Source organism: Tiliqua scincoides, chromosome 6 (assembly GCF_035046505.1).
Source record: "Tiliqua scincoides isolate rTilSci1 chromosome 6, rTilSci1.hap2, whole genome shotgun sequence".
Taxonomy (NCBI): Eukaryota; Metazoa; Chordata; class Lepidosauria; order Squamata; family Scincidae; genus Tiliqua; species Tiliqua scincoides.
The window spans coordinates 71,444,929-71,472,336 of NC_089826.1; the positions used below are offsets into that span (position 1 = coordinate 71,444,929).

At 42.9% G+C, this 27,408-nt stretch overlaps 1 protein-coding gene across 1 annotated transcript; it reads left to right on the plus strand.

The window, feature by feature from the left end:
- Positions 1-25,721, plus strand: UGDH (UDP-glucose 6-dehydrogenase). Its single transcript, XM_066632149.1, has 12 exons — positions 1-763; positions 6,759-6,927; positions 11,681-11,782; positions 12,006-12,206; positions 12,294-12,491; positions 14,088-14,235; positions 15,280-15,374; positions 16,574-16,704; positions 18,933-19,066; positions 19,925-20,016; positions 20,102-20,212; positions 21,481-25,721. Exons 1-12 carry the CDS (start codon positions 630-632, stop codon positions 21,589-21,591), a joined length of 1,626 nt encoding a protein of 541 aa, XP_066488246.1. The 5' UTR covers positions 1-629; the 3' UTR covers positions 21,592-25,721.
- The last annotated feature ends 1,687 nt before the right edge of the window (positions 25,722-27,408 follow it).

Consider the following 27,408-nt stretch of genomic DNA (forward strand, 5'->3'; position numbering starts at 1 on the left):
TGCTCTGCAGGAGGGGAGAGGAAGAGGCCGGCCTTCGGGCTCCGGCGCCGATCTGGCCTCGGTGCATTAGCAGGCGGAAGAGGAGGAGGCGGCAGCGCCGGGGGGGGCAGCTTCTCCGCCAGCCCCACCGCAAGCCCCCCACACCCTCCAGGCCCCCCACCCGCAGCCTTTCCTCCTCTGGATCTCCCCCTGCTGCAAGAACAGCCCCCCGCTTCCCCCAGGCTCCAGCAGCCTCCCCCTTGGCAGCCGTCCTTCCCTCCCACACCCATTGGATTCTGTCCTTACCCCAGTCTTATTCCCCCCTTTCCTTTCATTTCTTCCCAAGGAGGAGCGCAAACCCTTCCCCTCCAGAGACGCCCCATTCCTCCCTCCCTGGCCCCATCGCTCCTGCCGGCAGCCCACCCCCATCCCTCTTGCAGACGCCCCCTCCCCTCCTTCCACCCGGGAAGCGTCTTCAAGCTTGTGCAGGGGACTGGGGCTTTTGCGCACAGGCAGCCACCTCGCCGGCAACGTGTCTCGCTCCCTTCCTCCTTCCTGGCCCCGGAATCCTCCGGCCCCCTCCTTCTCCGGGCCTCCCCTCTCCCTCCCACCGCCCACAGTGCCAAGGGGGAGGGTCCACCCTCCGATGGATGGGAGAGCGACCCTTTAAAGAGGGGCGGAGAGGCTCCTCTCGCCTCCTCGGGACCGACGCACTCGCTCCACCTTCCTCCAGCTGCGGCATCGCCTTCGCCCCAAGGAGGCATTTCTGGGAGTCCTCATCGCTGTGAGTGTCTCTCCTCTCTGTGGGTCGTCCAGGGGCTGGCTGGGGTCACCTCCACCTCTCGCCCCACTCCTTCTCTATACTGTTGGTTGGTGCAGTTTCTTTGCCCTCCTTCTCATGGGATCGCCCCCATCAGAAGGCATGATGAGGAATTTCCTGGAGCACAGCACAAAGGGTTTGTGCCAGAGGAGTAGTTACTTCTGGTAGGAGCAAGGGGTTGGTTGAGGGTGTGCGTGTGAACGCTCGGCTCCCCGTGTATATTTCAGCGGAGTTGCGGTTACATCTGGACGAGCCTTCTGCGAACCTCGCCTACTTTAATCAAAGACACGCCAAGGCAATACTTCCTCCTCCCAAGCCTGTAGTAAGGCTGCTTTTGTCAGAGCTTCTGAATGTACTCTTGTGGCTTTCCCAGAAGTATTTGGCAATGCTGCTTCCTCTAGTGTGGTGGTTACTCGCACACACACTTTCTCCCCTCTCCCCCCCCCCATTTCCTACACACACACACTTCTCTCTTTCTCCTCTCCCTCTTTCCTACACACACTCCTCTCTCCCCCACTCCCACACACCCCCTCTCTTTCTCCCCTCTCCCACATTTCCTACCCACAACCCTCTCTCCCTCTTTCTTTTCCTCCCCATTCCTCTCTCCTTCTTTCTCCTCTGTCCTACACACCCCTCTCTCCCTCTTTCTCCCCTCTCCCCATTTCCTACATACACCCTTTCTCTCTCTTTTTCTCCCCATTTCCCCCCCCCCCCACCATCTTTCTCCTCTCTCCCCCATTTCCTTCAACTTTAGTTCAGGCAGCATTTATTCCAGAGTGGAAAGACTGAGACTTCCTAAAAAAATTAGACAACTCTCTGGAAAAAGCTATTTTGTAACATACACCAAATCACTCTGTAATCAATAGAAATCAATTGGGAATACCTCTTACACCTTGGCTCTGTACTTTAGCATGCAGATTAATCTATATTCCTTCAGACTGTGTAAAAAAAGGAGTTTAATCAGCCCAACTGGTTACTGAAACAATACTTAAGTGTTCTTTTTTTTATTTCTGGGAAATCATTTTAGAATACTCTGAAGTAATTTAAGTATTGTTTATTAACATGGTATATCTGTCTCCCATAGTGAAGTGAACTATTTCCATACTTGCTCCATTTTGTCCTCACAACAGTCTTGTGAAGTAGGTTAGACTGAGAAAAAGTGGCTGACTTAGATCATGCAGTGAGCTCCATGACCAGGCAAGGCTGGATTGATTTCAAATCATTTATACCTCACTTTCAACACCAAATAGTACAGCAACTCAGTTTGGGTATCGAAAACCAAATCACCTTGATCCAACATATAAAGCTTATACTGAGTCAGGCCACTGGTCTATCCTGTATTGTCTGTGCTGGCTGGTGGTGGCTTTTGGGCTTTGAGTGCTGCAGGGTCTGTTTTTGCTCTACCTGCTGGTGCTAGGGACTGAAACGAAAGCCTTGGGTGCCCTTCGGGGAGAAAGGCGGAATATAAATCTAAGGAAGAAAGCTTTCTGCATGCAAAGTTAAGGCTCCTTTGCCAAATCTAGGCTCTACCCACTGCATCCCCCAAGTTGTTCCCAAAAGCTGGTATTTTAATTTTCCCCCCAAACAACAGGGTGTAGGGAGAGATATCAGCAACACAGCAGGAATAAACAATCAAGGGGCTCCAAATTATTAGTGCAGTATATCAAAATATGACACCCACACATCTCAAATTCATTGAGAAGAACGAATCTGTAGCATAATTGGCCCAACACAACCCTCTAGGAGTTCCTCACTGGCTAGGTGTAAACTGAACTCACTTTTATTTATTTTTCTTATTTCTATACCACCCTTTCTCCAAGGAGCTCAGGGTGGTGTACATAGTTCCTCACAACAGCCCTGTGACATAGGTGAGGCTTAGAGATAGTGACTGATCCAGAGTCACCCAGGAAGCTTCATGGCTGAATGGGGATTTGAACCAGGATCTAACTCCCAAACTACACCATCCTGGCTTTTGCTGTGTCTTTATTGCTCTCATCTTTCCTGCTTCCACCGCTAGCATTATTGTTTGTTTTCACAGGCAGAGATCTGGGGTTTCGTCATGATGAAGACACTCAGTGGGCTGAGGATTAACTGAATCAGTTATAGCAGGGCTTCTCAAACTGGGGCGTCGCAATGTCCCAACCTGAGGGCCTTGGACTCTTTCCCCATAAGGGTGGGGCAGGGGGAGGCAGTGACACTATCCCCAGGATCTGATTGCTAAGGGCTCTGGCATTTACTTACCAGTCCCTGCAGCAGCCTCCCAGGGGTGTGGGGAACCCTCCGCAGGGTTCCCCAGTCTTCAAAAAGTGAAAGCCTTCGTGGTCCTCTTCCGGTTTTGCAGAGGCAGGGCATGATTGCTCTGCTTTCACTTTCTGAAGGCTGGGGAGCCCTGTGGAGGGTCGTGCAGGGTTCCCTGCACCCCCCGGGAGGCTGCAGCAGGAACTGGTAAGTAAATGCCAGTCCCTGCAGCCCCCTTAGCGACACGATCCTGGGGATCGCATTGCTGCCTTGCCCCTGTCCCCGCTGCCAGGTAGGCACTCAAACTCCCTGAGAGTTTGAGAACCGCAGAGTTACGGTAATACCTCTCATAACACTGCTTCCTTTAATGCTGGGATTGACAGCTGTTCTCGCCAATTGAAGCAATGCATTCTGGACTAGTTAGCATCCGCTTTTTGCCTGGTAGATTAAGAATGTGTTCTATAGCACTTTTTCACTTAGCACTCTGCTTTCAGGAGCGGATGTGTTATAGGAGGTACTGCTGTACATCGCTGTTTGTCATGGACTTTGCAAAGAGCTGGGTTACTCACCTGCTTGTTCTAGAAATGGCTCCAGCAGAGGAACAGCTGTGAATCACAGTGATCACTGTTGCCTGGCATTCTGAGCACACCCTTGTAGTACATACAGGTGGGCATGTAGAGGGCCCTATGTCCTTCTGTTGGACAGTTGCCTACAGAGAGCAAGGAGAAGTACAGTGGAAATAGCAAGAAATCAATAGCAGCAGCAGTGCACTCTCTTGATCAGGAGAGTGAGTGAGACTGTCAGTTGCACATGTAGCAGGAGGAGAGAATTGTTGGAGGAGTTAATTCAATACTTGGGGCATTATCCTTCCCTCTGAGTTGCAGTGAAATTCTGTGGGTAATGATGTACTTTTCCACATCTTCAGGCTGCCATCCTAAAAAAGTAACGGGCTCAGGATGAGTGTTGGAGTACCTGTTATGGTCACTGACTTAGTTGCACTAGTGTAACTTGCTCCAGTGTAACTGTGCAGATGCTTCAGTGTATCTCAAGTACACCAGTATAGGGGTCTTGCAACAAGTTCTATGCTGGTCCAGACTAGTTTTGTTTCTAAGATAAAGGATTGCACCCTTTGACAAATGATTAGAGGTTAGATCTGTTAATGGCTGTTTGACATCACAGCTAAGAATGGAATGTCCATTTTCAGAAGCCATGTATTTCTGGTTACTAAATGCCAGAAGGACAGACAATGGCTCTCTCTGTCATGCCTTGATCATGAGCTTCCCAGGGGTGTTCGACTAGAGACTGTGGATGATGGACTGCTAGACCAGGTGGACCTTTGATCAGATCTTCAAGGCAGTTTTTCTATTTTAATATGTGATTAAACATAGTATGTCCTTTTTCTTTGTAATGTGACTACTGTAGTTCATTTGAAAGGGAACTGGCATGCATCTTTTTAATCATTACCTTTCCTGAAAATGTATCTCTTAGGTAGGCAAAAAGAAGTCTTACAATTGAATTATATTCTGGAGCCTAAGAAGCGAGGAAATCAGGCCCTACAATAAAATAATTATGACCTAAACATGATGATAAGCTCCTTCTGGTAGTGGGTTGTATAAAGGATAACAGAGCTGGCAAGATTACAAGGGGGTCAGTGTGCAAGTGCGATAAATTTAGCTGTCAGTGGCAAAATATATGCATCCAGCCTAACCTAAATTCTGTCCAGTACAGTTGTGGTAGGCGTATTTTAGAGGCTTTGAAAATAATCCAATCAAACCAGTCCCCAAACAAGTTACCTAAGGAAAGAAAACTGAGAAATGGTTGTAATTTGAACTCCTTGGGTAGCTACAGAAATACGTTCAATCCACTAATCAGGATTAGGCTGGCACAATGGGATGTATACGTACTTGTGTATTCTGTGTACGTTTCTTGCACAATCAACTTCCCTCCCCTGTGAAAGTTCAGTCCCCAGTACAGGCAAGAGAAAGGGAAGAGAGCCAGTTTGGGGAAAGAGAAACTGTTTGTCAGTTGGTAATAACCAGCATAACTGACAGAGCTGCTATGGTTTGTTTATGCTGTAGTGGTGTGTTCTCTATAAAGTGCATCTTTTGGTGCCCAGGTAAGCCTGTCTGGAGTTTTTCTGATACGTTTTTGCATGACTTATCCTGCAACACTTTGAACAGTGAGGCCATTTGGGAGGGCCTGGCTGTAATCCTAAAAATATTTTGTAGCCTGTAATGCAGGCATTGAATTTTTCCGTGAATACAAGTTCATCACTTTGGTTAACTGAGACAACCAATATATTTGTTTAGGTGGGGAAGACTTGTGAAATGAAAAAAGTCAGATGCGGCCTGCGGCGAGCTTCTATCCGGCCCGCGGCCAGCCTCTGATCCCCTGAGAGCCTCTGGCCCAGTTGACCAAACACAACCGGAGTTGTGCTTGTGAGGTGGGGGAATGGGGGTCCATTTAAGTGTATGCTTTATTTCTTGGGCTGTGTTGGTGCTTGGAGTAATCCTGGACATTTGAGCCCGTTCATTCACCGATGTTCCATCTCTAATGTATTTATTTAATTTATTTATTTAGATTTAATTTTTTTTCCAGCCCTCAACACTGTACCAGATATTTGATGTGGCCCTTTGGCCAAAAAGTTTAGAGACCCCTGCTTTAGAGCAGTGATTTTCAACCAGTGAGCCCCAAATGGTCCACCAGTATGCTGTGGAAGTTTGAGAGAAGGGTCATTTATTAGTAGGGCCATTGGGGGATGTGACCCCCCCCACCAACAGTATAGTGTACCTTGTTACTTGTCAAAAAAAACTGATGATCTGCCTTGACAATTTAAGAACCATGTCAGTGTGCTGTGAGTTGAAAAAGGTTGAAAATTGTTGCTTCAGAACAATGGTTGTCAAACTTATTTTGTCTCTGGGGCCTTTTTCACTCCTAACAATGGTCCTAGGAAGCCTCTGAGCTCCAAACTGCACACATTGAGATATGCTGCTTTAGAATGCTATGCCTAATTCTGGGTACCGCACTTTAAGGAGGATGCAGCCCAACTGCAGCAGGTTAATTGAAAGGCAATGAAGATGATCAGGGTCTGGAAAACGTCCTATGAGGAAAGGTTGAGAAACTTGGTATAGTTAACCTGGAGAAGGCTGAGGTGGGATGTGATAGTTCTTTTCAAATACCTGAGTGGCTGTCATATGGAAGAGGGCAAAGATTTATTCTCTGCTGTCCCAGAGAGTAGGACTAGCTCTAATAAGCTTAAACTGCAGAAGCAGAAATTCTGATTGGATATCAGGATGCAGTTCTTAAGACTCGTTTAGCAATGGAACCGATTACCAAGGGAAGTGGTGAGATCTCCCTCACTGGAAATCCTCAAGCAGAGGCTTGACATGCACTTTTTGGAGATGCTCTAGAGAGGATTATCCAGCATCAAACAAGAGATTCAGCTAGATAACCTTGAAGACCTTTCAATTCTGTGAAAATGGGGTATTTTGTTACAATGTGTTGCTACAGCCAGCTGGGGCAGTGTATGTAGGCCTTTAAAGTATTTCCAAACAGAAGTAAGGTATGTCTTCAAGGAAATGAGAACAGTATTGGCCAGCATTTGGTTGAATTGGCTATATGTTTCTATTGGATTTCCAACTGAAAAAGAATGTATCTGGGTTTTAGTGTTTGAATGATTTTAAATGGATCCTATTCTGATTTATTTATTTCTTCCCACTAGAGCAATCATGTTTGAGATCAAGAAAATTTGCTGCATAGGTGCTGGCTATGTTGGTGGACCAACATGCAGTGTCATCGCACACATGTGTCCGGAAATTAAGGTCACTGTCGTTGACGTCAATGCTGATAGAATCAATGCATGGAATTCGGAAACACTTCCAATTTATGAGGTAAATGTGTTTACTAATGTGCTTCCACTCCACCTGACTGTACTTGCATTACCATAGTCTCTTTTCTGCTGCTTAAAAAAATGCTTCCTTTATTAAAAATCTTATCAACTTCGATCATCTAATTTGTATCGCTCCAAGGAGTTTAGCATGCATAAATATCACAGTGTTTGTGTGAGGTGAAAAGAGGAAGGGCATGGAATCAGGCCTTCGCAGGGGCAACAAACTGTAGAAATTGTTGCCCAAAGAAATCTGATGAACTGCTCCACTTTGAATATTTAGGTAGCAAGACAAATGACCTAGTCCAGGTGTAGCATTGGTGGTACTGACTTAAAAACCTGTTTGTAGGAGTGTTGCTTCTGAATCTGTTTCTATTGTTTTAATGGCTTTTATGCAGGGCCCTTGAAAGGAATTTTATCAGGGGGTGAAAAGTTTCTTTTGGGCCCCTTTCCTCCTCCATTGGTTCATAATTTCATATGATCATTGGATCATTTCTACAAATTGCAATATGTACAAAACTGTGTAGGCTTACACAGAAGGTGAATGCTAGTCTTCCCACAACATATGCAAATATTTTCTGAGATCCCAAGAAATTTCCGACTTCTTTCCTTTGGTTTCTGGGTTCTCTTTTTGACCACAGGCCTAGGTTCACTGTACCTCCTGCACTCCCTCTCATAGGCCCTGATTTTAGGAGGGTTTGTGTGCATGTGTATGTGTGTGCTGGGTAAAAGTGAATCTATACATATAATAAACCACCATATGAACTTGGTACAGTTGAGAAATGGAGACAGTGAACTTCATGGTTCAGGAGGAATTTGGATCTAGGTTTCTCTTGACCAAGTCAAACACTGTTTTTTATATTGTGTGCTTGAAAATAGTATTTAAGCCACATTAAAAGTACTTTATCAATTTTTTTCCTAATCATATATTTTAATTGTACTTGTTTGCCTGTTAGAAAAAAAAATTGAGATAATTGTATAGCAGGTAAAATTAACATATGTACTTTTTTGTTTAAAAATAGCTTAATGCAGGTGAAATAAACATACTGTTGATTTAAAGGATCAGAAATTTGTTCCAGTTAAAACTTTTGCAGAAAATCCACATTGCTGAGCTATATTGCGGAAGAATAGCTATGTTTGTCTGTAGAAACTTTCTGTCTGAGGCACAGAATCTGCATGACAATGACTCAAAGGTAATAGTATCAACAGAATTCTGCCTTATTGCAGGGGACTAGACCAGATTATTCACAGGTCTCCTCCAGGTATGTCATTCTGTGAAAGGTGATAGTTAACGCTTACTGATTAGGACCCAAGTTTGCCAACTGGATATATAACGTAAGCAGCAATTGCATATCCAGGAAAAAACAGCATTGCATTATTTTGTGGATAGTTTGTACATTCTTTTTTCCTGTGGACAGTTTGAAACAGCATTACACAGAAAAACAAAATGGACTCCATTTCAAGACATGTGGAAGTGATAATTGGCATCAGAGCTGTGGTTGTCTCTGCTTCAGTGTCATGTCTGCAAAAAGCATTCTTGTTTTTCAGTGTGAACAGATCAGTCAGAAGATTAGCCAGCACTCTGCTTGCCTGCCCCTTGGGCAGGTGGTTTAGAGAATGTCACAGATTGTGACCCAGGATTACAATAAATCTGATGTTATTCTTATTCTGTTTTAAAAAGAAGACAGCAAGACACTCTGGAAGATACCCTTGCAATGGCTGAGCTTTAAAACCGATCACTTATTACATGGATACATGGCATGAGTTTTATAGGTGTCAGTCATCTTATGCTGCCAGTGGATTTCACCCTCCCTGTAATCTAAACTGACAAAAAATGTAACCTTTGTACTTACGGTCTCTGCCCTTGTTTCCCTGAGTGAGTTAAATTTTAATCGAGGGTGTAAAGTATATATGATGAGATGGATCAGTTGAAACAGGATACGCACCTTGGTGTGAATGGGAAATTATGTTTGTGGTGCACTGAAAAGTACATTATTTAACCCATATATGGTTTTGTCCCTATAAAGTTAATTACTTATAGAATGAATACAAATTTCCAGCAATGAACTGAGAATGTACCATTATGACGGCCAGTCTGGAACAGGTTGGGTAACTGTATCAGGACTGAATTTTAGATCCAGGACTGGTGTTTACTAACCTGGTTATCTGTTGTTGGAGCCAGAACTTCAATAGTCAGAAGACTGCTGTGTTGATCAGACAAGATCAGGAAATTTAAACCTGGATTTCTTGACTCTTACCACAATAACATTTGTTTAATGGTTGGGAATTACAAAAAAAGATACAAGCTGCACAGCAGATAGTAACTGGAAAAGTCATTATGCTGGGATGAGTCAGGATAATGACTCTTCCCTTTCTACATATAGGATAATTTAAATATAACCCACTACTGAAAAAGCATGCTCCTTAGTCCACTTAGCAGGAATATCTGCTCATCTTATCCTTCCACTGGGACCAATCTTCATGTTGTGCTAAAGCTCAGCAAAAATGCTTTCTGGAATGTTAATCTTCCCCTTAGACTGGGTGTGATTTCTATAGCAGGGGTGTTGAAACTTTTTGGCAGGAGGGCCACATCAACCCTCTGACAGTGTGTCGGGGGCCAGGAAAAAATAGAATTAATTTACATTTCAAATTTGAATAAATTTACATAAATGAATATATTAGAGGTGGAACTTATATGATTGAATGAAGGTCTTGCAATAGCTCAAGGCCTATAAAAGGCCTTGCACAAAGCAAGGCCAGCCTTTCCTTTGCTGCCACTGCTGCATCACAGGTGTGAAACAGCAAGCAGTGGAGGGAGCCCTCATCCCACAGCTCATGCAAGAGGTCGAACACTTGGCCGTCACGCTGAGAGCAGTTGCATCAGGCCAGCACGGTGTCCAGCAAGTCTCTGGAGGGCCAGAGGCTCATTGGAGTCTGGGGTCTCCCTGAGGGCCAGATTGGGAGTCCTCAAGGGCCGCAAGTGGCTCCAGGGCCGGGGTTTGGACAGCCCTGTTCTATAGGATTAGTGATCTTTATGTGAGATGAATTGGAGACAAATATCTGCATATATTGTAGGTAGTAAGATAACAACAAAGGGTCTGGGCTAGGTACAGTTTTTTTTGTTGTTTTGCAGACTGAACCAATGGGCCTAGAGGAGAACCTATGTGATGTTCCTATGGTGGACCTGTGGGTAGTGCCAGGGGGCAAATTGGGACATGGGGCAACATAGCTGGATGTGGAGGGCCAAGGTGAACAGACTAGGCAGAATTCAAGGAGAGTCAGGCTGACCAAGGCAAAGAAAACTGAAGACCACCTAAAGGTGTAAACAGGAACTGTTGACTAACCTGCCAGCAGCGTCTTCTGCCCCTTTTTACAGGGACTACTGAGGCTGATGCCAGAGGGTGGCATCCTGATGAGCATGTCTGTTATCCAAAGCTCCCACCTTCCTTTGTGGAAGCTTCCTTCCTGAACAAATGGAAGCTTCCTTCATGAACAGAAGGAACACTTTTGTTTGCAGTGGGAACTTTCAGCAGAAGTGCTGGTCAGGCTGCCACCCAAAGAGGTGAGCTTGCAGTGCTAGACCAACTGGGACTGATGAGGAAACAAATAGAGTGTTGGGTTTGAAGACCCAAGTTCAAATCCCTACTTTCCCTGGAAGCTTACTGGCTGATGCTGAGTCAGTTAGTATATATTAAAATATTTACATATTGAAAGCTGATACAGCCTAGTGCAATGTTTCTCAGACTGTGGTTCGGGACCCACTAGGTGGGTCATGAGCCAATTTCAGGTGGGTTCCCATTCATTTCAATATTTTAAATATATTAGATTTGATGCTACCATGGTATGTGACTGCATTTGGGGAAATGTTACAGACCTGTACTTATAACAAGCTACTATGTATATTCTTTTAACACTGATAGTAAACGGGACTTACACCTGGGTAGGTGTGGGTAGGATTGCAGCCTAGGGGTGTTAAAAATTGTCCTGCTTGATGATGTCACTTCCGGCCATGACATCACTTCTGGTGGGTCCTGACAGATTCTCATTCCAAAAAGTGGATCCCAGTGCTAAATGTTTGAGAACAACTGGCTTGGTGGCCAAGAGACCAAGACTGTAACGCTGTACGTGTACAGTGTCCATTATACATGTCCCTTTGGCAAAATTTCTAGATGCCTAATACAAGTGCAAACTCTGAAAATGTTTTAACTTCTTCCGGGTGGGGACAAATATGTGACTGATAAGGTAGCTCTTGGCAGCACTGAATATTAGAAACAAATTTGCAGTACAGTGAGTGGGGAGGGATTAATGAAGATAATCTTATCTGACAGGAGATGTGTCAGTTTATAATTAGATGATTTTATTATTAGATGCTTGATTTTGTAAACTTTCTATCTGGATTTATGTTTTAATTTGTATTTTGTTCATTATGTGCTAAATTGCAAGTCCAAATTATTGTTCCTGGTTTTTGCTGTAGCTGCTGCAAATAAATATTGAGTTGTAACCTGAGAAAGGTCGTCCTGACTAGCGACCATTGAAATTATTGAGATGTTGAAATTTTTTTACAATACAACCTACTGAATTGGCTATGATCTTCTGGATAAAAGAGAGGATACAGGTTATCAGACTATGAATGCTTGAGTATATAATGTCTTATCAATATAGGGTGTGTGTGAAATCTCTTTATGAAGAGTAAATGCTGTTTACTGGGTTATAAAGTAGATTTTAACTCCAAAAAAACATTCTTAATATTTTTCTAGCCAGGGTTAAAAGAAGTGGTGGAATCCTGCAGAGGGAAGAATCTCTTTTTTTCTACAAGTATTGATGATGCCATTAAAGAAGCTGATCTTGTGTTTATTTCTGTAAGTAATGACCTTTGCCCTTAAATAATTTCAAAGGTACCCAGATAGGCAGCCATAAGGGAAGAGAACAGGGTCTTTTTCATCAGCAGTCATAATGGGTTATTCTCAGGGGGTGGGTTCAGGTTGTGGGAGAAGTAAGAGGCCAGGCTAAATATATGTTACATGATGATGTGATAGCCAAGAAGATTTTTCTGTGATTTCCCCTGTCTGTCCCTGTGACTAGGTTAACACCCCAACCAAAACCTATGGCATGGGAAAAGGCCGGGCAGCAGATCTGAAGTACATTGAGGCCTGTGCAAGACGAATTGTGCAAAACTCAAATGGTTATAAAATTGTAACTGAGAAAAGCACCGTCCCTGTCCGTGCTGCAGAGAGCATTCGAAGAATCTTTGATGCCAACACAAAACCTAACTTAAATTTGCAGGTAAATATCAAAAGTTGGCAAATTTGATTTGAATGGATTTTGATGTCTTGTATGAATTTCACATTACTGTTTGGTCTTTGAATATAGGTTCTGTCTAACCCAGAATTCCTAGCTGAAGGTACCGCAATTAAAGACCTGAAGAATCCAGACCGGGTGCTGATTGGTGGAGATGAGACTCCTGAGGGTCAAAAAGCTGTTGGTGCTCTGTGTGCAGTCTATGAGCGCTGGGTGCCTAAAGAGAAAATCCTTACAACCAATACCTGGTCATCTGAACTTTCTAAATTGGTTGGTATTCTTAAAGTGTAACGTGAAGCAGAGTTGAATGTTAATATTGATTCATTTTAAAGTTGTTAAACATGTGCTCGATAATAGTATGGCTACTGAACAAAACAAAACAAAACCCTCCACAGTTATGAGACTCTGAAGATACAAAATACACAGTTCTAATTGGCTGGTTGTGAAACAGAACTCCTTTAGGATTGGTGGTGCTGGGCAAGGGATGTGGTTGGTTTATAAACTTTTAGGATTGTTACAAGTGTTCAGGGTCTATAATACCCATTGGAGGGCAAGCTCTGTGGAATGACTTGTGAAGTAACTGAAGGAAAAATACTGCCTGACCAGTAACAAAATATAAGAGGATACATTATTTAAAAGATCTTTTTTTTTTTTACTAAGTTTCTTTACTAAATTTCTACCCTGCTTTATCTCCCTGGAGGACATTCAAAGAATACAGGTCCAGACTCCTCATCTGCAGATTTGGAACCAGTGGTTTTAACTAACTGTGGGTTCCAAACCTGTGGTGGAAGCTGGAGCTGAGCTCCTGGACGCCACCGAGATAGTCTCTGGTGGCGTCCAGGAGCCTTTCTGAGGTGAAAACTGGAAGTACACTTTAAACTATTCTGGGTGGCATTCTAAGGCCTGTAGAGGCTGCATGTAGCCTCTACTGGCCTCAGAAAGGCTCCGAACGCAACCAAAGCAAAGTTCCAGTCATGCTCGAAGTCCCTGTGGGTTTGAAATAATGGATTTCATTATCCATAGGCTTTGGTACCCATGCGGGTCTGGGAACAGATACCCCGTGGATACTGGAACTGCACCTCTACATTTTCACTAATATTTTCACTTTAAAAATACCACTTCATTTGGTTTATGTCTCAAATACGCTTATAGTATTGCCTTATTAAGGTGGTTTGAAATTCAGTCCCTATGAAGTTAGAAAGAAGTGTAGTGCTCTGTTCTTAGGAGTACAGACCAAGGCAGTTTAAAAACAAAAGAAAAAAACTCATTTAGTATCAAGAAAGGCCCAACAAAATGTTCTTGCATTGAGCAGAGAAAGTACAAAATATCCGTTTGCCAGTGATAGATCTAAATCTTTCATTGGCCTTTGAAACCCCAGTTTCAACATATCATATTCTTAAATGTGTCTGCAGGTTTTGAGTTTAAAAAATTATCAAATTCTAGTTTCAAATCTTGGTTTGTAAACCTTACAATTTTGTTTGTGAACTGTAATTACATTGCAGTTCCTGACAAGCCACAGAGTTGTGGTTTAAGCACACTAGGGCTACAATCCTATACAAACTTACATGAGAGTAAGTACCATTGAACATAGTGGGACTTACTTCTGAGCAGACATGTATAGAATTCTCCAGGTACCCAAGCTGAGAAAGGAGCATATGGTTTCTGCAAGTCTTCAGTCATGTTCATGACCCCACAAACTTTGGTTTGTGGGTTGTTTGAATGAGCCCTAAATATGTAACTAAGATATATGAGTTTGTCTTGAACAAATTTAGCTTGTAACTTTTTCCTGCTCCAAACAGATGCTAATGTTGCCTTTTTGTACTGGGTATTGCCCACTGTGAGTTTTTCTGTTCTCTTTATCTCCAGGCTGCCAATGCTTTCCTTGCTCAGAGAATTAGCAGCATCAACTCCATAAGTGCACTTTGTGAGGCCACAGGTGCTGATGTCGAAGAAGTTGCAAGAGCCATTGGAATGGACCAAAGAATTGGAAATAAGTTTTTGAAAGCCAGTGTTGGTAAAGTATAAAAGTCGTCTGTTTTTTGTTGTGGCGGAGAGCTGCCTTTAGGTAGCTTCCTGCTAACACTGTAGATTTGTAGATTTCCACAGAGCTTGTTTTTAAAGTGGTCATCAACTCCTGATTTTTCCGATAATGTCACCTTGATTCCACTGTTTTCCAGATTTTTAAAGGAAGTGGTGCTATGCTTCACCTTTCAGTGCAGAATGTGACTTTATTTTTGTGGAGGCAAACTGTTGGTTATAGACTGGGGGCCCAATCCTATGCAACTTTCCAGCACCAATGCAGCCCTACCAATGAGGTGTGTGCTGCATCCTGCGGGGGGGAGGGGAGGAGAATCACGGAGACCACCTCAAGGTAAGAGAGCATTTGTTCCCTTTTATTGGGGCTGCATTGCAGCTGCATCAGCCCTGGAAAATTAGATAGGATTGGTCCCTTAATCAAATCTTGGACTGCCCTCTTTAATCTGTTTCTTGATTTTTTTTAACCCAAAAAATGCTTCTGTTTTAAAAAAAAAAAATACTCTTAACAGAGTATTGCATGTCTTTTCAAAAGTCAGTCCTATTGAGCTTAACGGGACTTACTCCCAGGTAATTCTGCATAGAATTGCAGCCAAAACAGTGTAACTCAGTGCTATAATTAAAAACAGAACACTTCCTTGTTTTTGAGTCCAAAGAGTCAGCAAAGTAATTAGGCTTTGGGCTTTATCTACACAATCCTCATTTATTTCAAAAGGAATATATATTGTGAGGAAAATGAAACCTTCCTAAGCAATCTCTTCTGTATGGCAGGGTCTTGCATCTGGTTAATGTCAAGATTTATCCTTGATCTTTAAACAAACAAGCTCTTTGGTTAATAATAGACAGTGATGGGGCCCATCAGATACTTCTAAGGCTGGAGTTTCAGGGATGCCTATCTGAGAGTAAGCCCCACCAAACTCCTTGGCTGACTTCTGAGTAAACATTCCTAGGATCAAGATTAGTGGAGAGAACTCTTTCTGATGCAGGCTTTAAGTACTGAATAACTGTTTCTTTTGTTTCCTAGGTTTTGGTGGGAGCTGCTTTCAAAAAGATGTCTTGAATTTGGTTTATCTTTGTGAAGCTCTAAATTTGCCAGAAGTAGCTCGTTACTGGCAACAGGTAAGAATGCACATAGTAGAAATTCTGCCCTAAGAAGTTAGTATTCTTCTCCCTCTCATCTGTTGTTTGTTGAGAATATTCTGGCTTGCATCAAACATTAAGGCTGTAATCCTAAGCACACTTACCATTGATCATGGGACTTCTGAGTAAACGTGCATAGGATTGTACTATAAATCTACGTATTTACATTTCACTAATACATTTGTTAGTCCTTCCATTGTTCCTCTTTGTAACTAAATTTTTGGTAAGCTTTTGAGTTGCAGTATAATGGGGGGGGGGGCTGATGTAGCAACATTCTCTTTGATTTTCATAGCTTTGGGTGATATATTACATTCCTGTTCTAGGCACACTGAAATCAGCAAGACTGCTTCTGAATAGAGACCTGATTTTAGATGTAAATGGAGAAGCACATTCTCCTATCCCGCACAGTGCCAACCTGGCAGCTTCCTCAGTAGAAGTGCAGGTTGGGTGCAGCTGGGCCAAGTTCCTCCAGTAGTGAAACTGAGGACTTGGTAACCAGTCAATAGTTCTTCCAAGGTAACAAACCAAGATCAGGGGTACAATTTTTAGAGTGATCTGGAGAAAAGCAGAGCCAGTCTACACAAGAAGTTGCACCACCAGTTGCCTAGTTGCAGCTGATGGCTAGTGTCCACATGTATAAGCTAGGGAGCCTGAGCTGTCTCCAGGCTTCATAGCAGGAGATGGAGCTCTAGCACTGGGGCTGCCATGGAGCTAGATGAGGAGGAGGAGGGAGCTTCAGCTAAAGGTTTAAAATCTTTGCAAGATTTGCTCTTCTCTTTCATACTTAGTTCAGAAATTGACTAACTCTTTTCTTTTTTAATTGCATTTGAAACCTTACAATACTTAAGTGTAGGAATTTCTTTGGCCTTTTTTTGCTATATGGATTTCTTTCATGGCTTCCAATTACAAACCCAAATGCATATGCTTGTTTTACCCACTTACCCACAAACTCCTCTATTACCACTTGTACTGCTCCTGGTCAAAAGAGCCTATACAGTTCTTCCAAGAACAGGAATCACTCTGCTCGTAAACTGAAGAAGCTAGCATAGGTTTGCATTTAGCTTGTTGATCTGCATAACCCTGGCCCTTCACACCTAGGTTTTTATGAATGCCTTCTACCATAAGTTAGTCTCAGGAACAGCTTTGCAGTCTCATCTCTGTATTCTGTATAATTGCAGGTGATTGACATGAATGACTATCAGAGAAGAAGATTTGCTTCTCGAATCATTGACAGCTTATTTAACACTGTCACAGACAAGAAGATTGCTATTTTGGGATTTGCGTTCAAAAAAGACACAGGCGACACAAGGTAACACAAAGTAAACTCAACCAGCAGTTGTAAGCTAGGCCATTCATGCTCTTTGCCAAAACTAATTCACTTCTTTAGTAAAAGTCACCCACATTCTGTGGCCAAAATAAATAAGTAAACTTCATCTTTGCACATTGGATATTGCATAGCACTGAGTTTGCAAAAGGGAGCTGTGTATCTGGGGCATGTTTCAACCTGCTTGTGCCTCAAGGTATTGACTCAAACTGACCTTCTCCCAAAAGGGACAGTTCAGATTGCTGCTGATTCTACCTTGGCCCCATCTGCCACGATCTCCCTTGTCCTACTTGTCTCTTGTATCTTGCCACATCATGTCCCCTGGACAGTCTCCTGCCTCTTTGGACCATCTATCATTTCTGTAAGACCTCAGGAATATGTGCATGGAAGGCCTCCAAAAGGCACCACTTGCCACTTCGTATTCAAAACATTATCTCTTGGATAATGTGGAATTCCTTACCACAGGATATTCTGATGGCATCTGGCCTGGATGCCTTGAAAAGGGGATTGGACAGATTTACTGAGGAAAAGTTCATCACAGTTTTAAGTCATGATGACTGCAATGCAACCTCTCGGCTTTAGAATTAGTCTAACTCTGAGTGCCAGATGCAAGGGGATGGCAACAGGATGCAGGTATCTTGTTGTCTTGTGTGCTCCCAGAGGCATCAGGTGGGCAATTGTGAGATACAGGAAGCTGGACTAGATGGGGCCTTGGCCTGATCCAGCAAACCCCTTCTAATGTTCTTCTCTCTAAAAACATGAGGACTAGAAACTTGCTTTCTAAACTGGTTAAAAACTGCAAGAAGTCCCGTTCTCAAGAATGCAAATTATGTGCCAACTACTAGCTTCCTGTGAAGAGAATTGTAAAAGGATAACATATTGCTGGTGATTGATTTGTAACACAAGCCACATAATTGGATATTGGAAAAAAGATTAGATAAGGGGAATTCCTCTAACTTGTTAAATTAATGGCCTTTCATTATTTAGCCAAGCTTGGTTGATTTAGAGCTCTAATTTGCTTGCCAAGCAATTGTCTCTAGCTTTGCAGTGAGTTCAATGAACAGTACATCTGACTGTGCACCCAGATGATCATCTGTTTGGTCTATAGTGCAACCAGATTGATTTTTAGAGCTATGATTATCACAGTTTAAAAATTATTCTCTTGGTGCAACAGACCATTCCAGTAGAAGTGTAGCTGGATTTCCAGTTTTGATGTAGATTGAGCTCACCTTGCAACCAGGGTCACATTTTGGTCACATGGGAAATCCCTTTTGGTGGATATTAAAAGATAAATTTCCTTTAGCCACCTGTTAAGGAGGAATATTGCTGGAATATTGTGAGTCATGTATAGAGACTGAAAAATGTGTAGACCAGCGGTTCCCAAATTTACCTGGGTCATGATGCCCCCACACCCTCCTCTTCCTGGCTCAGCTGGGTGCCACTACCTTGAGGGAACTCTTGTGAGATCCAAGATGGCAGTCCCCAAATCTCAGGGAATGAGTATGCCTTAAGGTGTCACAATACACACTTTGGGAATCCCTGGTGTAGAGATTGGGCTGTCCCATATCTTGAAAATATGACCAAGATTTGCATAATTTTCTGTTATTTGCAGCTAATGAGTTACTAGATGAAAACAAAGTGCTTATTTCTGGTCATCACCTGTTTATTGACATCACTTCTGGCCCTTAGCAGGTGCAATGAATGCTATTTGGCCACTGTAAGAAATGAGATTGACACTCCTCACTATGAAGGTCATGGTCTTCAAAAGCCTGTCTCTAGCCCTCATAATCCAAGAGAAAAAAGAGAAAATACTTTCTGAAATCACTTTATTGGTAGGACTTCAGTTTCTGGATTAAGATATTTGATAACAGCTCCTTCCCATCAGGCCACAGTCATTTTCCGCACACGATTGTAGTTTTTAGTTATTAAACTAAAAACTAAATGCAATTATTTAATGAGGTCTTCTTGGTTCAATTCAGTTTGCATTATATTTGCTTCAAATTATAGAACGTCACAAAACAAAGCATGTTAAAATAAAAACAAAACCACTACAGTAGTTCTTGGGACTAATAAAATGATGAAATTGGGACCAAAGAGTGCAGAAGTATTATTATAACCTAAGTTATATAAGATAATCTCTAATACATGATAGGACTTTAGAATTGTACATTTGACTGATTGTGAAGGTCTCAATAAAATGTTTTTTTCTGTAGAGAATCCTCCAGCATCTACATCTGCAAGTACTTAATGGATGAAGGTGCAAAACTACATATCTATGACCCCAAAGTGCGGAGGGAACAAATCATTCTGGATCTTTCTCACCCAGGTGTATCAGAAGATGATCAAGGTGGGTGGGGTTGCATGTTACAGTCTCCTCCAGCTTAGAGAATGTAGGTTGACCAACACAAACAGCGCTTTTTCCCCCTCCATCTAGTGAAAGGCCTTTTGAAATAAGTAGAACTTTTCAAAGGTGTAAAATTGGAAAGGAGGAGGGAACACTGGTGAACTGATTAGAAGATTTGATCTACAGGATTGGGGCAACCATTAAGAAAGCCCTGCTTCTTATCACTTAAAATTTAAGTGCCTGAGGCTGCAATCCTATCTTGCGCTGAAACAGGGCAAGCCAGGAGGCTTGCGCTGTATCCAGCGCAAGATAGGGCACCACAGTGGCTCAGCTGAAGGTGAGGAGAAACTCTTCCCCTTGCCCCCAGGTAAGCCACTGCAGCCCCTATGGGTCTCCTTGGACTTGCACCACCTCCTGAAGTGCTCTGCACTGCTCAGGGAACAGAGCTGGGATCAGGCATAACTGCCATGTCCCAGCCCCCGTCTCCTGCTCCCTGCCTGCCCACTCCTGGGGCCTCCCACCATCCGTTCTCCCCCGCCCTGGAACGCCCCTCCCTGCCCACCCCAGAGCCTTGCATCAGCTGAGCTCAACTGATGCAGGCTTAGTCCCTCCGTCGGCATGGAGGTTGAATTCAGCCTCTGCAGGCTATTGAGCCTTCGCGCAAAGGCCTAACCGACTCATGAGGAGGTGCAAACGTGCCTTATGACATGCTTGTGACCCTCCTGGGCCAGCGCAAGGGACTTGCGCCAGTCCAAGGGCTCCTCAGAATTGCGCCCTGAATGCTTAAAAATGTTAACCTTTGACCTGTTGGCACTCAGTGTTAACACTATTCTTTTTTCTTTATATGCTTTCTTGCTGCAGTGTCTCGACTAGTCACCATTAGTAAAGATCCCTATGAAGCCTGTGATGGAGCCCATGCCCTTGTTATCTGCACGGAGTGGGATATGTTTAAGGTAAACAAAGTGCAGTGTAGTTTCATGCTGAAAATCAAGGAGAAGAAACTCTTGTTACTGAAATAATTGCTATGGTCATTTGCAGGAATTGAATTATGAACGCATTCACAAGAAAATGTTGAAGCCAGCTTTCATCTTTGATGGCAGGAGAGTCTTAGATGACCTTCATAACGAGCTGCAAGTCATTGGTTTCCAGGTAATTTTTCCCTGTTGTTGACAGTTAAGATTCCTGTATTGTTTCAAAGGGGAACAGAGTAGAGACGTATTTAATTCTCGCACCTACCCTTTATGTTTTAGTTTCTCAGTATACTGGTACTTCTGTAGACTTCCAGCAGTTTGCAATTTGATATTCCATTAGTTGGAAAAGTGTTAAAAATATTCCACATCCGTTCAGTTACATGGGCCAGTCTTGGTTTGCTGGATATAGTTGGGGCAGCCCAGCCATACAGGCAAGTTGGGCAGCGTTCCTAGAGAAGGGGGGCGAAGCTTCCCATTATGCTTCTTATGTGGTTTCATCAAACCTAGAAATGTGGGACTTCAGGTTTTATTTAAAGGGATGGTGCAAACAAAGGAGCTCCCTTGTTTGCACTGTCCATGTACATACAACTATAAATCCTGCACTACTGGCATTAAGGAAACTGCATGAGGAGCAAGGTAAGGAGGAGGGTGATCAGCTTCCTGCTTAAGGAAGGGAGCAAATCGCTGCAGCTCACATCAACAGCAAGCTGGAGGGATGTGGTGGCAGACTGCCACTGCCCTGGACCCCTCACAATCCACCACTCATGCGCCCTGCTTCAAATTGTCTCATGGTTGGACTGGCAATGCTGTGGTGCTACCCTAGAATCCTCAGCAATGTGACAGATTCTAGGGCACATTCTGTGCAGGGTTAGCTCTGCCTAAGGCAGAAATTCTGGGCAAACCCTGAATGCAGACCTCTTGGTTATTATGAATGTAACTTGTCGATGATGGCTGCCGCGAATTGGTTTTGAGCTCCTATGAACATGAGCAGCTGTTTGATAAACTGTTCTGGAAGTTACTACTGGGCAGACAACTGAGGAGGATCTGAGTGTGGTTTTCACTCACACTCGGAATAAGGCTGATTCAGAATTAGGAAGGATTTTTCTCCCTGATTTGAGAATGGTCATTGTGAGCAGAAGGGTGGTATAAAAATGTCAGTAATAAAGATACTGGTGCCAGTTTGGATTGTATTATAAATGCTGTGGTTGCAGGCAGGCCTCAGCCATTCCTCGTCCCTGGCCCCTTCACCATGCACAGAAGGTAGCAACTGTGAGACTTCCTGTTCAAGATAACTGAACACAGAAACTCATAGATCTGATCACTGAAATCTTTCCTTAGGGATTACTTTCAAATATATTTGAATGTTCCCCATATTTAAAACAAAAACAAAAACAAAGAAGCGGTGATCTATTTTGTCTAACTAATGATCTGTTTTTTCCTCTCCAGATTGAGACTATTGGGAAGAAGGTATCTGCAAAGAGGATTCCATTTGCTTCTTCGTGTGATATACCAAAGTTTAGTCTGCAGGATCCACCACTTAAAAAACCAAGGGTATAAGATTTAATCAGGTCTTGATGGGGCATAATGAATCTTCACTTATGAGTTGTAAACCAGCATGATTTTAAAAGAAGCAAAAAGGGAAAAATGCAATCTAGCCAACACTGAGCACACTTATTTCCTCATTTCCATAGCAAAAACTAATCAGTCTTTAAATATCTCCCACTGAAATTAGTTTGAAGTGAAAGTGCTTAGCTACGGTTGGATTGTGCTAAATATTTTCTCATAATGAAGACAAATTTACAGGAATAATAGCATTGTAACTGGGACACTTCAATCCGGAATCTGTTTTATAATTTCTATTTTTATAATATCAGAGTCTCCTCTGTAACCGAAAGTAAACTATACCGGCATAAACAATTTTAGCAATTATTTTTTTTAAATAAACTCATCAGGTTCCAATGGCAGACTTTTGCTTCAGAAGATGTACAGACCGCAATTTAACAGGAGGGTTTTCCTCTTGTTTGATACTGTAATCCGGCATTTCTCAGTATTTGTCGCCTGCTGCACCACTTCACATGGTCCACTTGTTGGAAGTACCACCAAAAGTAACTGGCAATGACGTCATTACCAGTTACTTCTGAATTGGGAGGCCAGATGCAATGCAACAAATACTGGTAAGAGGCTCGGGGCAGACAGGAAGGCTTTTTAGCACATGTAAAGCGCATGCTGGAACTCTGCCCACCAAGCTTAGCCTCCTGATGCTACTTGTTGCATTGCAGTGCATTTCACTGTCAGGCGGCAGGGGTCTTGGGCTCCCATATGTACCACCAAATACCACCTCAAGCACCACAGGTTGAGAAACGCTTTTATAATCTATATTGCTTATTCAGAAAAATAACATTTTTGTTGTAATTTTCATTGGACTATAAAAGCAAGCTATAGCAGCTTTTAAAGGACTGTTTCTTTCTGTAATTTGTAAACCACAGGGGTGAATAGGATTTCTGCTGACATTCAGGCAGAACTATAGAAACTGCTCAAGGCATTTTGGTGTCTGAGAAAAATATTCCCCCCCCCCCCCAATAAATATGAAGCAGTGAATGTAGTAATTGACAATGGATTTGCAGCCCCTCTAATGCTACCCCCAAACCTGCTGCCTAAGGTAGGCCACCTCAGCCTGCCTCATTGTTTGGCTGTTCCTGTCCTGGGCAAAAGGAAGAGTCATAGCTGATCGATAGAACACCTGTGCTAAATGCCGATCTCAGCCTCAGTCTCTGGGATCTCCAGGTAGGACTGGGAAAATCCCCTGCCTGAAACCTTGAAGAAATCAGTGCTGCCATTCAGTGTTGACAGTACTGACTTAGATGGACCAAAGATTTGATTCAGGATAAGGAAGTTTAATGTGGACTTCTCGGTAGCAAGCGCTTGTCATGTGTAGGACCTGCCACCATTAAGGGGCAGACCCTAGTGAAAACAGTGCTGAACACATTATCTGCTCTGCAGGTAATACAATTTTGAAAATATAAGATCCACGTTAAAAGGCACATGTGGTCCTATGTTGATATCCTCTCATTGGTATTGTTTTGCTGATCTGTATGTTTTCACTTCCATTATAACAGGCTTGTAAATAGCCACTCATCACCTGAGATTAATAAGAGAACCAGGTCAGAAGGTTTTGTAACATGATGGAATTAAGTTCATGCTTCTCTTCTCTTTGAGGCACAGTTGATATTCTGGTTAGTAACTTTTGCAGCCCTAATTGGAAGGCTTCGTTAGAAAATAGGTGTTCTACCTCCTGTTGTAGTTGATAGCCAACCTCCATTTGATTTGAACAATGAGTCCATCTACAGCTAGGCTGGAGCTGACCAGAGTACGATTCAATACGAGTTCCCTACTGCGCAACATGTATTGTGAAGGGCTGTTCTTCAGTTGTAACAAAATACAGTATAAATGCATATTAATAGTGTGGGGAATTAGAATTTTCCAGATTTATGAACTGGCTGTAAAGCGTTTGACCCAGTGGTGATTCTGGCCGCTGTGCAACCCAAGGCAGGACTGCAGAATGCCCCCCACTGTCACGTCTGGAGGCCTTCTGAAGTCCACAGGAATCCTTCTGAGGCCTCTGGAAGGCAGTAAAATGTCACTTCCTGTTCTTGACCACTTCTGGTTTTTGTCACTTCCAGGAATTGACATAAGAACCTCCAAAGGCCTCAGAGGGCTGCAGGAGGCCACTTGCAAGGAGCAAGGAAAGCAGCAGACATGGATGGTGGCAGCACCCTGCAGGTGTTGCACCCTGGGGTAATTGCATCCCTTTGACCCTCCCCTAGGTACACTAGTGATCTGACCCATCTTATTGTATTTTATACTCTAATCTTCGGTACATGTTCTTTTTCTACAAGCCGTACACTGTGATCATGCAGATTTGACTCCTCCTTTCATTTCAGCAGAGCAATGGATCTTAGAGATAAAGCATCGGCATGGGGGTGATGCCAATTTTGGAGGTACACCATGGCTGATGCACCCCCAGGTTCAGCAGGCTTCTTTCACTGCTCTAAGTTGCTTCTTTGTGATCTGCCTGTGAGGGGATCAGGCTGCTCCAACTCCCGTGCTGCTTGCCCGTGCAAGCCTCTTGGGTTCTCCTGAGTCATCCAAGCCTGCCCCTGCTCCAAAAATCAGAGTAAAAGTTCTTTATTATAACTGAGGTTTGTACTTTAAGTAGCTGCCACCCACCTAGTGGGCTTCTCAAGGACAGCTAGAGATGTCAGTACATGCATAGCTACAGGAAAATAAGAAAGCTAACTGATTCTACTCTACTCACATGCCTATATACCCTTGCATTGCCCTTCCTTCTAGATGTTCAGAGAAGCAGAATCTCCCCTTGGCATTCGCCAACCCCAAAGGGGACCTAGAGCTAAGCCTCAGTGCAGCTTTATCTCACCACCCCACCAATCATTTCACAATCTTGCTGAGTCATGCTTGTCCCGCTTATGCTGCTCAACCAATCATACACTTGGGTCCGCTTTTGCCATCAGTTCAATCGGAACCCCTGCAGGTACTTCTCTTCCATAGTGTGATCTCATCAATTGCACCTGTGTGTTGTCTCTGGGCCCTGGTGCTGCCTTTCTTGTTGCTAAGGCCGTCTGTCCTTCTGAATTTCTTCTGCTTTCCACTTCAGAGTTAACTCTTCCTCCCCCTTCCTGCTGCTTCACACCTTTTCCACCCCATCATGCTGCCTGACTATGCAGTTCTAACTTCAAAGGCATAGCTTCCTTTCCCATGCTTACCCTCTATGTTAGCCATTTTCAACCACTGTGCCACGGCACACTGGTGTGTTGCGAATGGTCCTCAGGTGTGCCACAGGAATTTGGGAGAGGGTCATTTATCAATAGGACTATTGGGGTATGTGAGCCTCCATTGACAACACAGTGTGCCTTGTCAATTGTCCAAAAGCTGATGGTGTGCCTTGACCATTTTAGTGCCTTGCCAGTGTGCCGCGAGATGAAAAAGGTTGAAAATCACTGCTCTATGTTAAGTACTCTCTCTCAGTTACTTTATCCTATCCTGTCCCATCACCCTCTTACATATTAAATAATCCCTTATAATTCCAATTCCCCTTAAAACCCCATACACCTCCTTCACACTACCTTCATGCAATCTTGCATTCAGTGACTAAAAACATACCAAGTGACCATGATCCTCCCCTTTGCTTTCATCATTTGTGAGCCCTGCCCTTCTAAACTGTTTTTGTTCTAAACTGCTTCAAATGAAGATTCCAAACCATTTTACTTAGGCTACAATCCTATGCACACTTTTTTGGGAGCAAGTCCCATTGAATATAGTAGATCTTACTTCTGAGTAATTCTAAGCATACTAAGGATTGTGGTGTTTAGGAGACTCATTAGCAGAATTTACACAAGAAGGTTTCTATAGCTGCTTTTGGGAAGTACATGATCCTCAAATCTACATGAGCCTACATTAAAATTTTCGTCCTGAATGGAACAAAATCAATACTTTCATGAACCCCATGGAATTCACTGGTTTCTTAAGACCATTTTGGTACTCAAAGTAATTCTTGACAATGTTGAAGAAAACATTCTGTGGCTGTAGGAGCATAAAACCTTATGGTATATATTAATCCTCTTACTACCTCATTGTGATTACACAAATAAAAATTTTCATGCTCATTGGTATTTGCCTGTCATGATGTAATTTTCTTTCTCCTCTCCCTTTTCCAATGTTGTGCATACTGTTTGGAATGGTATAGTGGCCTAATAATATCTGTGAAAAATTCCATATTTCTACTAAAGTGGCCTAAGATGAAGACCTGGAAAGATGTCAGTGTCACCAACCATGCGGGCCGAGTTTATACAGCCCTGTATATATGAATTACTGCTAAAATCTTTTTGCCCAGCTCAAATGATTTGTAGCTGGTTTTCTTTGTGCTGTAGTTTTCCTGTTGCCTAATTTTTGTTAAAATTATAAGGATCGGTATGGCTTCTTACCTTCAGACTTTAAACATTTAGTTTAAAGGGGAGGCCAGACCAAGCCGAATTCTCCTTTTTCCCCGCTCACAAAGAGATAGAAAACTGAATCATTAATGCATTTCCATTTATTCATGCTAAAGAATATGCAGACTTTCAAAAGCAGTTGCTGTGGTTAGACCAACATGTTTGAGCTGATGCAGAAACTTTTAGCTAGACTAGTTGGGCCTATTGCCTGATCCAGTGGGGTTGTTCTTATGAGATCATTAGAAGTAAGTTAGAGTTCTTGTTTTTGCAGCTGTTGGTTTTAGATGAATCATCTGTACAATAGACTAAAAACTAATAATGTTTTGGCAAAAGACTAGGATCAGTGTCTCAGAGCAAAGAGGGAGTCAACTTTAGAAAAGGTTCATTTCCTTTTTCTTGAAATAGGCTATACTGAGCATGTGGGCACTATTCAGTACCTCAGCTGTTAGGGATTGTGCAGCCAATCCTGTTTTCCTGTAATTCTTACTCGCACATCCAGTTCAGAGAAGTTTCCCTAACACAAACAATTTTTGTGCCCAGGGTGATGGTGACATTAGCCATGAACCAAAGCAGTGATTTAGCCAATGCATAAACTGGAGTTATTACTTAGTTTCTACTTCATAGTGGACTGCCTTTTACAAGAAGGGCCAACAGCAGATAAAGCTACCAAAGTATGACCAATGCTGTGTATAATCTTTGAGCACTGCATACAGTACTTGCTGAATCCCATCTGTTACATTGTCATGATCAGTGTTGTTGTATGGTGAAATGCTTTGAACTGGCTTGCACTACTTACCAGTATGATTCCCATTTCTATTCACAGCTTTAGCAGCATAACTGATGTTTAGGATCAAGCTATTCATGAGTGTTCAAATACAGATACCTTCATTACAAAAAACATTTTGCCTTTTGCAGTTATTAGGTAAGCTAGTGAAGATATGAGTTATGCTCCACACAGACTTAAGCACAAGTCCCATTTCAATTTACAAGTTTAAGTTTCTCCCAGTAAAGAAGCCATAGCTTCAAAAACAGCCTGACTTGGTGGGTTGTACTTTACATCATGGTTCTCATAAGCCTTTAGGGCAGTGTTTCTCAAACTGTGGGTTGAGACTCACTAGGTGGGTCATGAGCCTATTTCAGGTGGGTCCCCATTCATGTCAATATTTTTATTTTTAATAGATTAGACTTGATACTACCATCCTATGTGACTGCATTTGGGGAAATGTGGCATACCTGTACTTTTAACAAGCTACTATATTTTAACAATGATCGGCAATGGGACTTACTCCTGCGTGTGAGTAGGATTGCAGTCTAGGATTGTTAAAAATCATCCTGCTTGATGTCACTTCTGGTCGTGACATTACTTCTG